This window comes from Platichthys flesus, chromosome 15, assembly GCF_949316205.1.
Source record: "Platichthys flesus chromosome 15, fPlaFle2.1, whole genome shotgun sequence".
NCBI classification, from domain to species: Eukaryota; Metazoa; Chordata; class Actinopteri; order Pleuronectiformes; family Pleuronectidae; genus Platichthys; species Platichthys flesus.
In genome coordinates, this window is record NC_084959.1 from 14,383,181 (window position 1) to 14,397,867 (window position 14,687).

Genomic DNA, 14,687 nt, shown 5'->3' on the forward strand with positions numbered 1-14,687 from the left:
AAAAATTAAAAATGTAATATATGTATATACACTGGCTGTGTAATTCAACATAGCCAGCATGGTGGAGAAGGGGGCAGACTCTATGGACGACAATTGTTCATTCTCACTTACATCCATTAAAAAAAAGCACATTGTCCCATTTTCACTGTTTGTATAAAATAAAAGATCATCAAGTAATTAACTGACAAATCAATACCGCCATAGACAAAACTAAAATACAGGAGACACAAAAAAAATTATGCGCCCCGCCCCCTCTCACATTTCCATGTGCACCTCTCTTAGTGAACTGGAAAAATCAGAGTAACCCAAAGGTGTGAATGTGATGCTCCATGTGTGTTACAAGATGACATGACGAGAGTGTTCACTGTATCTCAACCAGAGCATGATGAGACCCCCCCCCCCACACACACACCCCAGACCCCCACAGGACAGGCAGCTATAGAAACTGAAGGGATGGATATTTGAAAAGGTTGATATCAGGGCTGGTGTTTTTTAGGATGACGTGATCAAAGTTTACACTGCAAAATGCTGGTAAGACAGATTTAGTACAAAGCAGTTCCATTAAAGCATCCAGGGCAGTAAGTAAGTATTAGTGTTGTTGTCATCAAGTGTTGTGCTCAGTAAACTTTTTGCCATGATGTCACACAAACTTTTGTCTCAAAACTGGAAAATAATGGAGGTTATAAAGAGTACACATGCTCATGGGTATAACATTTGTTCTACGCTTTATTTTGTGTTTGTGTTCATTTACTATGGATTCCGTGCAGCAGGAAACACGGTCCTCCCGTCAGGAAGTTGTAAGGGACTGTTTGAGGAAAAGCTGCTCTCAAATACTGACCGGTCTGGGACAAAATTCTCTCCCTGGCTTTCTTTTCCACGTAATGAATGTGGGTCGTTACGTACACATTTACCAGGAATGTGTCTGAGAGCAAAGGAAGCATCTGCAAAGAATCTGTTTGTGCTCAACGCACAGGAGCTGTCCCTGGTGCTGAAAAGATGTATTGGTGGGTGAGGAGGCAACAAACTCTTTTTACAAAAGATAACGGCGCAGTTGTGTGATTACTGTTATGATTACTTCTTTAAGGAAGTTTGATCATGCGTTTGACCTGGTTTGTGATCTTTGCATGTAGAATTATAATCCGGTTAATCCCTTGATTGAACAAAATTAGGTTTAAAAGTATTTGTTATTTACCAGAAGTGGACCACAACCTCTATTTACTTCAGATTAAAATATAATCTATAGCTGCATATGTATATAAATGAAATGAGTAAAAAGAATACAGAATTCTTATTAATGTGAAAGTATTTTCTAAAAGGGTCAAATATCATCAATGAAGATACAAATATAATCATCATTATGACCTTTGCTCTATAACAGGATGATATAAAAATCCATGCTGATGTGTAAATGCTTTGAAACTACCCGTTTTATTCTCAATCTCAACTTTATAATATGTCAATGTTGCTGCATATTGATTTACAAAATACCTCTTTGTATAATATGTTTACCACTTAAATAAACCCTGCTATGGAGACACATTGAAAGAGAAGTGAATCATAGAAAATGAGTCTACACAGGGAATTATTATGTCAGTAACCACAGCTCTCTTGTGTAAAATTTGGGGTAGAGCCTGGAGATAACAGCGATCAGACAGTGAATGAATTAGCAGCCATGGCTTCGTGTCCCAAACAGGAAAATGGAGTGGGGGAGAACACAGCTCAGGAACAGCTGCTATAAACAATGTGTTGATACAGTCATTGGCATGCATTGGATATTATAGAGTCAGTATCAATATTTGTGTGTGAAAGGGAACAAAATAACTTTATATCATTATTTTGGGTTGAAGCGGAGGTCTCACATATGTGTCCAAAACAGACAAGCAAAGTCGGTCACAACAGCTGGCAGGAAATGGCTGTCCTGATGGCCTCAAGCAGAATAGATCACTGGCTGAATGCATCTCATGGAGGAGAGCCGTAATGGCTTCTTCAAATAATCTATCCACAGTCCAGGATAAGATGTCGTCATGGGACAGAAGTTCACCTAATAAAACAAAAATTAATACATACCAGTTCAAAATAAAACAATGTCTATAATATAGATAAAATGTTCTGAAGAAGAACAGTGTCAATATAATGTAACTAGCCTATGACAAAAAACGAAAAAAGTAAAACCCAAGGAAAGCTGATTGAAATAATTTCAGCCTCCTCAAACTGCACTGAGACGGATCCATAATTCTGTTGTGATAATGGGAACTGGAAATATATCTATTAATGAGGGCAGAATTATATAAAAGCATGTGTGTAGTCTACATTGTTCTTGTACTTAAAAAAAGAAAAGCTCAGAATTTTTGGGCTTGACGTTTGAATTCACCAGTAACACACTTGTGTACGCCGAGTGCACAACAGCAAAGATCCTGTTCAAAGGATTTGAATTGATAGAATATGCATTGGATTCAAATACACACTGCTGGTTGTTCACCTGCCACTATCGCGACCATTTTGGATTTTCTTTCCATTTTTTGGTGCATAGAGCACTGTTTCCATAGCAACAACAATTTGATGAATGTTTCCGTGCCAGTTGTTCTAAATTTGATGCACCATCCCCACATGTGCTGATTTTCATGTCACCATAATCAAAAGGCAGAGGATGCCATGATACTCGCGCACTCCAAAAACGCAACAATTCTCATTATTCGGATGAACATTCTAATGTGAGTTAAATGACTGGACAGCTGAATGTGTTGTGGAGACATCTGCAGTGTCCTTGAGCAAGTCCGTCTGTGCGCGTGTGCATCGGATGTGACACAAATTCACTCCCTTCATGACCCTATCATTATTTAAGTATGTTATGATGCACCTTTGTGTAAGTTTTGTAGACAGACACAGTTATTTTTACAGATATATGCAGAATAGTACATATGAAGGACTCCAGCTCACATGTAGTCGTATAAAACCAGCAGCACAGGATGGCCAGCCCATGGCAACGGCAGCCACACACACAAACACACACACGCTACAAATAACCGGCTCGTGGCATCACTTCAGATGGACCAAAGATGACACCGCACTTAACTCCATCGTAGTACTCCCGATCAGCACAGTCTGCTTCTCCAGTCAATGTTTCCCCCTGTGAATGTGGACCCCCTTATTAGTGCTTACACTTCTTCATATAAATACTGCAATAATTAAGCCATATATTCCCTATAATCTACGGCAGCATTCGCCTCAAAGAAACAAAATCCCAACGGTGGAAGATACAGGCAGCGAGGCAGATCTTCTCCACCGAGATCTCCTAACATCACAGACTTTGCAGATTCTGTAATGGATTTGTTTTCCTGTCTTGTTTCATTAAAACAGAATGACAACCTCTTCATATTTGTGTGTGTCCACTCCATTGTAATAACTGCTATATCTTTTTCCACATCCAAGTGACGAAACTAAACCACACATCATCTCTCACTCCAGACCTCGGTTGGAGCTGCACATTACTGGACACTTTCCCTCGTCACTCTATCCCTCCAACTGTAGTGCAAGTCAAAGCTCTAGGTGGTAAGACTCATGACCCCATTGTGCATGGGCTGCAGCCAGGGTATCCTCTCCACTGATCTGACTCACTCACACAAATGGGTCAAGCACCCACAGCCCGTCTTTACTTTGACTGATGTCTCAATGTTTCTAATAGCAACATGGGATAATGTGTAACATCCATAGGTGGAAGTGATGGTTTATGGTCTCAGCATTGAGTCCTAAGCTCATGCTGCCACTGTTGTTACTGTTTTTTACACTTTCAATTTACACGCTGATATTTTTCTATAATATTACACTTTTGTATATTTATATCTTTTCTGGCCTCCTACAATTATATTGTATAAAGTATAACGATTATAAAGATCTTTAAAGTAAAAGACCTGCAAACGTCATAACCTGTTTATATCTAATCTACTCTCCGCAGAACTGAATTTATGTCTGCTTTATCTCAAAAGGATTTATATGTAAATCTAAGATTTCTGTGTTTTGATTCCTGTCTCAAACTGCACCTACAGAACCAGTCTGACCTGGCTCGGATGAACAGCCTTGGTTCTCCTACATAAGAACCTTGCATTTGACTGCTCTGCATCTTCCCTCTGAGATCCCTGTGACTCTCTGTGTTGATCCTTTCTGCAGAAAGCCCCTATCAAAATACACATAGACAAATTTGGTGTTCAAGCCTCTTATATTTTCAGATTTCCATTACAAACATCAGAATCTATTCATTAAATTTAAAAAATAACAAGTGAAATAACTGTGATTTCCACTGGTTATAACACTCACCTCCTTTTCACCCAGGGGTGACACACCACTAATCCCCCAGTTCCATCCTCCGGGCCTTAAAACACAGACAGGGGGCACCAGAGAATACCTTATGCCCAAATGTAACTGCTTCAGCTCAAAGTCATTGTTGCCATCTGCAGTCTTAAGCAGGGAAATGGTCTTTGTTTGTACAAATAAGTTGGGACAAACACAGCAGGAAACCAGTTTGAAGTTTAACATTAATGTCTGAAAGTCTCTCCACTGTCGATAACTGATTTTAAATTTGATCAGATCTCATATTTTCATAGTGACCAAACATCGGGTAAATCCATTTAATCCGGTTAAAGTATGCCTAAGCAGCTTGCAGCCTTCTCTGGATATATGCTTTTTTTAATATTCTAATCCAGTACGGGATCAATAAACCGCACTCTACTTGTGCAGTCCAGGGCAAACAAAAAGCACAGCACAAAGAACTGCTGATGAGGTATGATGGGGAGCCTAATGTAAACCACTTCGACACCACACCATCTCAACAAACTGCTCAGAGAGGCGAAGGTTTTTCAGTAAGGATGTTTTTCCGTGACGAATTCACAAACACTGTGAAAACACTCCCGGGTTGTATGAGCTCTTGTTTTTGACGCTTCTCTCTACAATACAATGCACATAATTGGACATTAGATACATCATTCACAGTCTATTCCTTAATGTTCTAACCTGGCCTGTTTTGTCTTCAGAGTCATGTTGGGACTACACGTGCACTTCCCATCCTCAGGATGATAATCAAACTGAATTGCTGTTTAATTGAATAACAAACATGTGGGTGGCTATTCACAGCTGCCCTACATACTACAATACTGGTTAGCTGTACGGGTGCAACAGTTTTTCAAGTCTCCTCGCAGAGTAAATAATTAAACTGTAAGATTTCCTCAAGTAAACAAGTTAACCAATGTCACAGCGGGTTTGCACAACGCTTTCACAACCGCGGACAGCATCAGTTCTGAACATGTGACTCGCTGGGGAGGAAAAGAGACGTGTTACAGCAACATTCAGAGTGTAGCCACAGGTGCCCTGCTAATTCCCACTGACCTACTTGCTATTCTCTTAAACGAGCAAAGTAACCAGAGGACCTTAAGGCTTCCACAATAGTTTGGCTAGTTTTTGAAAGTGCTTTGGTGCTGCTGTGAGTGGTGAACATTGCTTTACCAGCTTGAAGCTTAGGAATACCATGTTCCAAATCACTTATTACCTCTGAGGTTATGTTTTCACCCCTGCCCAGTCACTCATTGGTTTGTTTATTTGTTTTTAAGCATGATTACTCAAAAAACTACTGGACAGATTACCTGGGAACTTAGTGGACAGATATAGTATGGGTCCGGGAAAGGTGTATTAAATCTCGGCTGCTGATCAGGTGGAAAATCTAATAATTTTGAGCGTTTTTCAACATCTTCCTGAATTTCCCAGGAAATAAATTCATGGTTCTTGATGAAAAAAAGCAGGCATGTCTAGGGGACTGATTTTAATGAGGGTGTGCAATTTGGTGCAGCTAGATCAGATTTAAAGGAACTGTTTAAAGTGCTATTCTATATGGATATTTCAGTTGAGTGTAAAACTCATATATAAGTTCTGAATGCAAAAAGGGTTGAGGAGTTTGGGTTGAATTTAGGATTTGGGATTATATGATGTGAGCAATCGCATTTGCATTTCTAATTAGTATTAATAAGCAAATCCATTTCAAAGGCACACCACAAAAGAAAACTTGAAGGCTCTGGTTATGATGGGAATTGTTGTGATTATCTAAAATCCGGGGGGGCTCTCTCACATCAGTCTGCTTTAGGACCATGGACTGACATGCCTGTGTGGTCACACTGCAGCAATTTGGCTCTGGGCCTTAACTAATCCTGACAAAGCTATTATTTGTCTGCTTTTGCAATTTGAACTGCAGGCATATCGCCTTTATTTCGTTTTCAATTTCCAAGAATTAGTACAGAGCGTTGTACAGAGAAACTGGGTCAAAATGTGTGTGTGTGAGAGAGAGTATGTGTGTGTGTGTGTGTGTGTGTGAGAGAGAGAGGGGGAATTTCAGAGTGAGAGAGTGAAAGAGGGAGATGTATGTGTGTCACAATGGAGAAGTCACTTCAGTTCCATTTTTCATCACAAGCGCAACAGAAAGACGGATTAAAAAGCTTTATTCAAACTAGCAGGATCAGGCAGAATATTTACGCCAAATAAGCAACATCAAAATCTGACAATTAACTCAACTTGAAAATAAAGCAAGGCCATTCTCTCCCATATTGTCTTTGATCCACTTAGTGGGATGGAGCTGGATTATGTCTGATGCAACTCTCGAAGCGTTACTGTACAATCTGTACTGGCAAATCAACAGAGGAAAAGAAAGAAAACTGAGCTGCACACACAAATGAGAAATAACACTGTTTTTTTTCTCTTTTTTTTACTATATCGAGCACAAGCACCCTGTGTGCCGTCGATCACAGTGAATACAGAAGATATCAAAAAAGTCTACTGTATAAAAAACACAAAGTATAAAGCAGTTTATTTTACAGTAATCTACTGGTTCCAAACCGAAAAGGCTGAGTCCCTATATCCAACATCTCCTATTCAAGGTGGTAATTTCTTGTGGGGATAAACAAATGCTATTATTTCATTCATCAACAGTCTCGGATACAGAATCTTTTACAATGCGGAAGGCACGCAAGGGGCTCATCTTTTCTATATATATATATATATGTGCAATTTATTTATTCTTTAAAAACTGTTGGAATCAATCGGTTCTGGCGCTGCCTACGACATGTTCTCCACAGCGAGAGATGCCTTATTAAATGACACCATGAGTCAGACAGATGCTTGTGTTTATGTGCTCAGCAGCCTGGTCTAACAATGCGAGGGGTTAGATGTCCCTGACTCAGACTGTTACCCGATACGTCTGAAGACTGCGCTCACATCAGGAATAGGGCTCACATTTCAAAGTGCCGTCATCTGCTCTGCACTTTTCTCTGCACCCTATATGTGATCAGCACCATTATTTGTATTATTACTTGCAGGATCAGTGCAAGAATACTGCACCTATAAATAACACAACGTTCTTCATCTCACTACGCCAATTATCTGTAAGTAGATTTGCACCCTAATGATGGATCCTAATAAGATCCATGTTTCTGAGAAAGTCCTGGGCTTCACAGTAGTGCAACTGCCCTACTGTCTGAGGTCAAGAAAAGTACTCTTGTCTTAGTTAAACGTATGTACACTATGAAAAACAACATCGTCTGCACTAAACTACAAAAATGCAACACAAAAAACGCCCTTAAAGAAGCTCACGAAAGCAGCATTAATAGTCAATACGTAAAATATCTATAAAAACATGTAGTCATAAAATGACACCTTGCTTTATATTCCCTTTTTACCATGGCAAAGGTAAATACATTTGAATAATCTTGCTCTTTTCATTTAACATTTTTTGTTTAATTTCCAATGATTGATAATTTGATCCATGTGCAAATTAATAAATGCAGTGAATAGTTGTAGTGCAGTTTCATCAGCCTGGGGAAACGAAGGATCTAATAGCTTATGCTGCATGTGTGATAAGCAAAATCTTATTACAAAGAAAAATCAATTTTGAATGGATTTGAAACTATAGGGCCCATTCCAGTACCGGTCCATTTTGGGATGTCAGCGCCCCACTGCATTCATATTTCACCTGAGGATACAACTGCCTCATGCACCCTGGCTCGGATCATGCTTCTGAAGCTGTTTCTGTTTGAAAACAATCAATGTTCCAGTGTTGTTGTGTTTCCCTAATACACCAATATTAATGAGTGCCCAGTCAGATACTGTACAGCAGCACACATGTAAAGACACTCTGTAAAGTATGAACTGCACTTCTGCAGGTGTCAGAAATCTATAGAACTGCATTATCTACAATCAAATAAAAAGTCTGTGTCTCAATTCAGGGCCTGCATCCTTCGGAGGCTGCACAGCTGCACGACTAGGCCGACCTATTAGGAAGGTTGTTTCAACTGCAGACGACCACAATTCCTTCCATCCTAAAGAAAAGAAGGGTCCAACGGGAGAATCCTTCCTGGCCCAACCATTCCCAGGGTTCATTGCGCTTTAGTGACAAACAATTTTTCAAAGAAGTAGTGGCGCCGGTCGGCGACAAGACGACTAATGCTTCAACTCAACCTAACATCCAAAGGACAGCCAAACTTCCTTGGAGCGTCCAACTGCACCTCCGTTGCTAGGCAACAGCGATGGGGGTGGGACAAGCCGATGACAAGCAAGGAAATCGTGACCAGACCGTCACTTGTCGGTCCGGCCCTCTCAGTCGTAGATCTCCTCCTCCAGAGGATGCAGCCCAGCACTTGAGACACACCTTATGTATCTCCTGTTTGTTTTTTACCTCTTTTTTACAGTTTTGTTTTCTTTCATTGTCTTTTTGTCATTTTCTCACATTCGTCACTGTTAGAACAAAAAACATTGTAAAAAAAAAAAAAACCTTATCACCAATTATTGTCATTGTAAAGTTATTAGTTGAACGAGCCTCTGTAAACAGCGAGACTCATAATACAGTAGAATTGTTTTATCAAAAAAAGAAAAGGAACGAAAGATAAATACCAAGTGCAAAAGCCTGAATCAATGACAAAACCAGCTACAGTTATGTATTTACCAGGTTTATGGAAGAATCATATCATATCACCCTGTTTCATGTGTATTTATAATTAGAGGTGTTTGCTGAAGAAATGTTGCATGATCGTGACCCTACAGATGGTTTTAAGAACGATACGGCACATAATGTGACCCTGGAGAGAAGGCAAGTTCGTCCACTGAGGAGCTTCAAAGCATTGAGGAGAAGGGGGATTTACTACATGAGGCCACTCTAGTAACGTCCAGATATTCTGCCATGAATGATTCAAATTTTCCTATTTTCCGAATACTTGAAAATACTTTGTAGAATCATGCAGATTCATGCTTAGAAGAGAAAGAAAAAAACAGGTAGAAAGCTGAGGCGATTGGTGGTCGATGTTCGTATGGGGCGGGGGGGTTTTGAGGAACTTGAAAGAAAGGAGCTTTGGAGCCGAGAGACTGGGGGAGGACATCTTCTTCTTTTGCGAGTCACAGGGGGAGAGTTTCAGCCAAAGCTTCCCACGAAGAGATGATTATATCATGGCAGTTCTCTCCTGGGTTCCTGCTGACAGAAACAAGAAACAAAAAGAAAAAATTAGCAACGAGAGAAGTTCAACCTCAATATAAACTTGTAGAAAGTCCCCACTCCTGCAACAGTGGATAGTGACTGGTTACTGCCACCACTGGTTACTGCCAACATCGTTGACATGTCGTTGGCTCTCAGGTTTTGCTGATCTTGATTAAATATTTTTCATTTTTTTCAAATCAGTGGTTTTGAGTATACATTTTGCCCGAAAATCCTCCGGATAAATCTGTCAGATTAACATTCAGAGTTAAAATAAAATACGACAAAGCCATTATCTACTACAGGGTGGGGGGTGTAAATAGAGCATGCACAAGCAGGCATCACAACGTGCTATTTTTTTATTTGCTGGAACGATATTACAGCTAAAGATGGGAAGAATAATGTTTTATTGAGATATAAAATTTGGTCGAGCTAAGATAGTGTACAAGGATGTGGATGAGGCTCTCCTGACGTTACATGCTGAGAACCTATTCAGGACAATTCATTCTATAATCCGTTTTTCCCCCCTCTATCTGTGCCATCACTTTGCCCAGAATCTCTGCCAAGCCAGCCAGATGTGCACACCACGTATCTGACCAGCCGCCAAGTTTTATTCTAATCTCAGCTCTCTGTATAAGCTGATAGGTTTTCTTACTCGAGAGACTGGCCAATATAAATGTTAGCGCTCACAATGTCGGATTGGGTTTGAGCAGAGTTTTTGGATTTGAGAGGGGCGGCGGCCCTTGTCGAGGACGAACAGGAAATGAGCTGATTCTGCTCTGTTTTATAGGGAAAATGTGTTGACTGAGGGATTACACCAAAGATTTGCTTTCGGAACTGTGACAAAGTTTTGGAGCCGAATCAAACATGTATACCAAACAGGAAAGGATAGAAAACATCGACACACTTATAGTGGATCTACAGAATGTAGTCAGCAACCAGCATACCTCCAGTTGTAGAATGGACTTCCTTTCATTTTGAGTACTTAGGAATGGAAAAAAGAAACAAGTTCAGTGTGTACAACTTCGACTCACACTTCCAATACAAACACACACACACAAAAGACACACTGTCGCTCTCTCGCTCCCTCTCCCCAGATACACCTGTGTGTGTATGCATATTCATGGTGTTTAATCTTTCAGAGCGTCACGTGCTGCAGTTTAGTCTGCAGGTCCAGCTGTACAAAGACAAACAACATCTGGATCGGTATCAGCACATCCACACTCGTTCACAGTCGACTGTGAGCCGGGGCAGCACTGCCAGAGGCTCGACAGCCCCCATCCCCCCACACCCCCCCTCCAGCACCATATGCATCTCATTTCGTTCAGCAACACGTCTGTGTCCTTGAAGAGAGAGAGAGAGAGAGAGATAAAGAGAGAGAGAGAGGCCCCTCTATGTCTGGGCCTCTTTGAAGTACTCCCCCCCCTCTCTCTCTCTCTCTCACCCACTGCTTATGCTCTGCCTGTGTGTTATATGCATCTGTAATAAATGACCTACATACTACATTAGACATCGAACAGTGGCACATTTTCAGTTTGGGCTGGAGTGGGAGGGGGGGTATTTGTTTGGCCTGATTATGCATTGAGGTGCTGATACTCGGCTCGGGAAACACACAGATAATGAACATCAGCATGACTATGGTCTCATCTTGGTTAATACTAATTGCCCTGATGATTCTTTCTGTTGCCTTCATAAGTGCATTATCTTCTATTATATATTTCCGTTGAATGGATGTAATTTGTCAAGAAAATATTTTTGTCAAATTCTATAGTTTACACAATCAACATCGATGATTCGGTTTTCATTTGTATCACATTTGAATTATAAATGTATACATTAGGGGGTCTCTATACAGTTCGGTAGTTTAGCCCATGTTTTTGTATGTAATGTCAATAGAGTAACTAATAACAATAGCTGTCAGATAAATGTAGACGAGTAAAAATAAATATATTCACTTCTTAAATTTAGAAGGCGTACATAAATTTGCATCAATAAAAATCCCCCAAAACATAATCCTTATGTGCAGTACTTAACCAAGTAAAGTACTTGAGTAAATGTACTTAGTTACTTTCCCCTGCTTGTTAGACCCTTCATAGACCTTGAAGATGATCGCTTGCCCATTATGAAATATCATAAAATGGATTCATGAAATGTGCGTAACCTAAAATGACCAGAAACACAACATTTAGATAGTTGACACTGACAAAACTTGTCTGCTCGATTAAATATACTACTGACCTATGTGAAATGTGTGAATTACTTTAAAACAGGGATATATTAAGTAATAAAGACAATTATTGAGAGTGCTGTATTACCAATTTGCATCAACAGAATGCAAGTTGGGGTTTAAAATATTGTCTCACATCTGTTTATCAATCATCAGTATCAGTTTAACTCGCAGCCATTTCATGTCATACATACCTCCAGTGTGGACGCTCTGGAGTCTGTGGTCTCACTTGGCCCTATGCTCCTGGGTATACTGGACACAAAGTACCCAGCTCCTTTTGGGATTATGGGCTGTCTCATCACCACTTTGCCTTTCCTGGTCTCTGCGAGGAACAAACTGTACCAGTAGGCATCGCTGGAGATCAGGGTGGAGTCTGCGATGGTGGAGCTCCTCTGGCTGATCATGCTGTTTCTGCTGATCACGCTGTTCCTATTGGCCGGGGGCATCTTTAGCACCTTCGGCTTTGGTTTTTGACACTTCAGCACAATAATAACCAGGATGGTTATCAGTAGCAGAAATGACACAGCTCCTAAACCGATCACCAAGTACAAGTTTAGGTCTGTGAAGAGGTCATATTCTAGTGGCATCTCTGTAGTCTCTGAAAAGGACCTGACGTGCTCTACTGTGGATATCTTGATGGTGACAGTGGCAGAGAGCGCAGGTTGGCCATTGTCTTTGGCAACGATGACAAGCCGCTGTTGTCTTGGGTCTCTGTAGCTGAACATCCTCGTCGTCCGGATTTCACCGTTATACTGATCAAGACTGAAGAGGGACGAGTCAGTGATCTGCAGGAGCTGGTATGTGACCCTCGCGTTCTGCTCCGAATCCGCATCAATAGCAATCACTTTGGTGACCAAGTGGCCCTTGTCTGTGGACCTGGGGATCACCTCCTCTATCAAGGAGCCCCGCGCCCGCCACGGTGCTACTATGAGCGGAGTGTTGTCGTTTTGGTCCAGAATGATGATGTGAACTGTCACATTGCTGCTCAGTGGGGGAACACCAGAGTCTCTGGCCTCGATGTGGAAGAGGAACTCCCTCTCCCGCTCATAGTCAAAGGTCTTCAGGGCATACAGGTCCCCGTTCTCAGGGTTGATGGAGAACAGCATTGACATAGACGTGTTGACAATCTCCTTCTCCATTATGAAATAGACCAAGTACTGGTTCTCATTTAGATCGGGGTCTAATGCACTTAGAGATGTCAGCAGCGCCCCTGGTACGTTGTTCTCCACCACGTGGATTGTGTAGAAGGACTGAGAGAACATGGGTGCATTGTCATTGACATCAAGAATATCTAAGGTGATGGTTTCGTTTTCACACAGGGGCGGCGAGCCTTTGTCTGTCACCCTCAGTATGATTTCATATTTGCTTATGAGCTCTCTGTCCAGAGGCTTTGAGAGCAGCAGCTCAAAGTAACCCTCCGAGGATTTGTTGAGAACGAACGGTAAGGTTCTCTGTTGACTCAAGGTGAGCTCCACTTCACCGTTGGCTCCCGAGTCCCTGTCGCTGACGGTGACCACCGCGATCAGCGCCCCCACAGAGACATCCTCGGTCAGTGCACTTTTCAGAGACTTCACTGTCACCTCGGGGTAGTTATCGTTCACGTCGGTGATGAACACCATCACTTTGCAATGGCCGGACAGCGGGTTGGCCCCTCTGTCCTGAGCCTGTATGTGCATCTCAAAACTTTGAATCTCTTCATAGTCGATCACCCCCTTCACCCGGATTTCACCTGAGTCTGGATCGAGGGAGAAGAGCTCCTGGGTCTTCTCTGAGGTGTACAGTGTGTATGAGTAGATCAACTGGGCGTTTGAGCCCTCATCCAAGTCTGACGCGTTTAACTTCAAGACCACCGTCCCCGCAGCCGTGTTCTCTGACATGTTCACTGCAAACACCGGCTGACTGAACAGGGGGGCGTTGTCATTGATATCCAGGACATTAATGATGATGTTGGCTGTGCCGGAGCGGGGAGGCAACCCTCCATCCACAGCGGTTAAAATCAGATTATGAACTGAATGCTCCTCTCGGTCTAAATTACCGCTGAGGACCAAATCGACATATTTGGAACCATCGCTGCCAGTTTGTATGTCGATGACAAAGTATTCGCTCTCGCTGAGATAGTAGGTCTTGATTGAATTGGCCCCCACGTCCGCATCCACGGCGTTTGTCAATGAAAACCTCTCACCGGGAGGGGTCGCCTCCGAAATGTCCAAGGGCATCGTCTTCCTGCGAAACACGGGCGCGTTGTCATTAATGTCCATGATCTCCAGCTCGATGTTGAAAATGCGAATGGGGTTCTCGAGGATGACGTCCATTTTCAGAAAGCACGAGGTTGTCTTGGTCGTGCAGATGCTCTCCCTGTCGATCCGCTCGCGGATGATCAGCTCCCCCGTCTCTTTGTTGATGTCGAGGTAGTTTTTGCTGTGGATGACATCAAGCTTCGCGCTGCGCTGCACCAGGCTCCGAACATCCAGACCCAGATCCGTGGCCAGGTTGGCAACAAAGGAGCCCTCTTCCATCTCCTCCGGAATAGAGTAGCGGGTGATGGAGAGCGCACATCCCCACAGTGCAATAAACGTGAAAACGGCCACATTCGAGCGTGTCCGTGCAGGTGCAAAGATACGCGCCATCGTTAGAATATATCAGAAAAGATAGAAATGAATCAGATCCGCCCTCACGTTCAGGTTTTCTTGATGGAGTTGGAAGCCGGTGTCATGCTCGCATCCCCGAGTTGTAGCTGCAGCTGCATTAGGCCATGTACAGCGCAGCAGCGCTCTGCAGGGGCGTACGAAGCGTCTGTGTGGCCCGATCAGTAGGTGTGTGTGTGTGGGGGGGACATGTCAAAAGTCAAGCACCAACATTTCTAAAATATAAAACAGGTTCATTGAACCATCATTTTTTGCAGCAACTGGACACCCACTTTATTAAAATGTAATTCAAACCAATCATTATTGTTTTTTTAAGAATCAA

General features: G+C 42.1%; 1 protein-coding gene across 1 annotated transcript; it reads right to left on the reverse strand.

Moving 5' to 3' along the window:
* Nucleotides 1-8,168: 8,168 nt before the first annotated feature.
* Nucleotides 8,169-14,374, reverse strand: LOC133970094 (protocadherin alpha-C2-like). The gene is made up of 3 exons (XM_062406916.1): nt 11,915-14,374; nt 10,441-10,477; nt 8,169-9,493 (listed from the first exon to the last, which is right to left on the reverse strand). The coding sequence occupies exons 1-2, from the start codon at nt 14,345-14,347 to the stop codon at nt 10,466-10,468; spliced, it is 2,445 nt and encodes an 814-aa protein (XP_062262900.1). The 5' UTR covers nt 14,348-14,374; the 3' UTR covers nt 8,169-9,493; nt 10,441-10,465.
* Nucleotides 14,375-14,687: the final 313 nt, after the last annotated feature.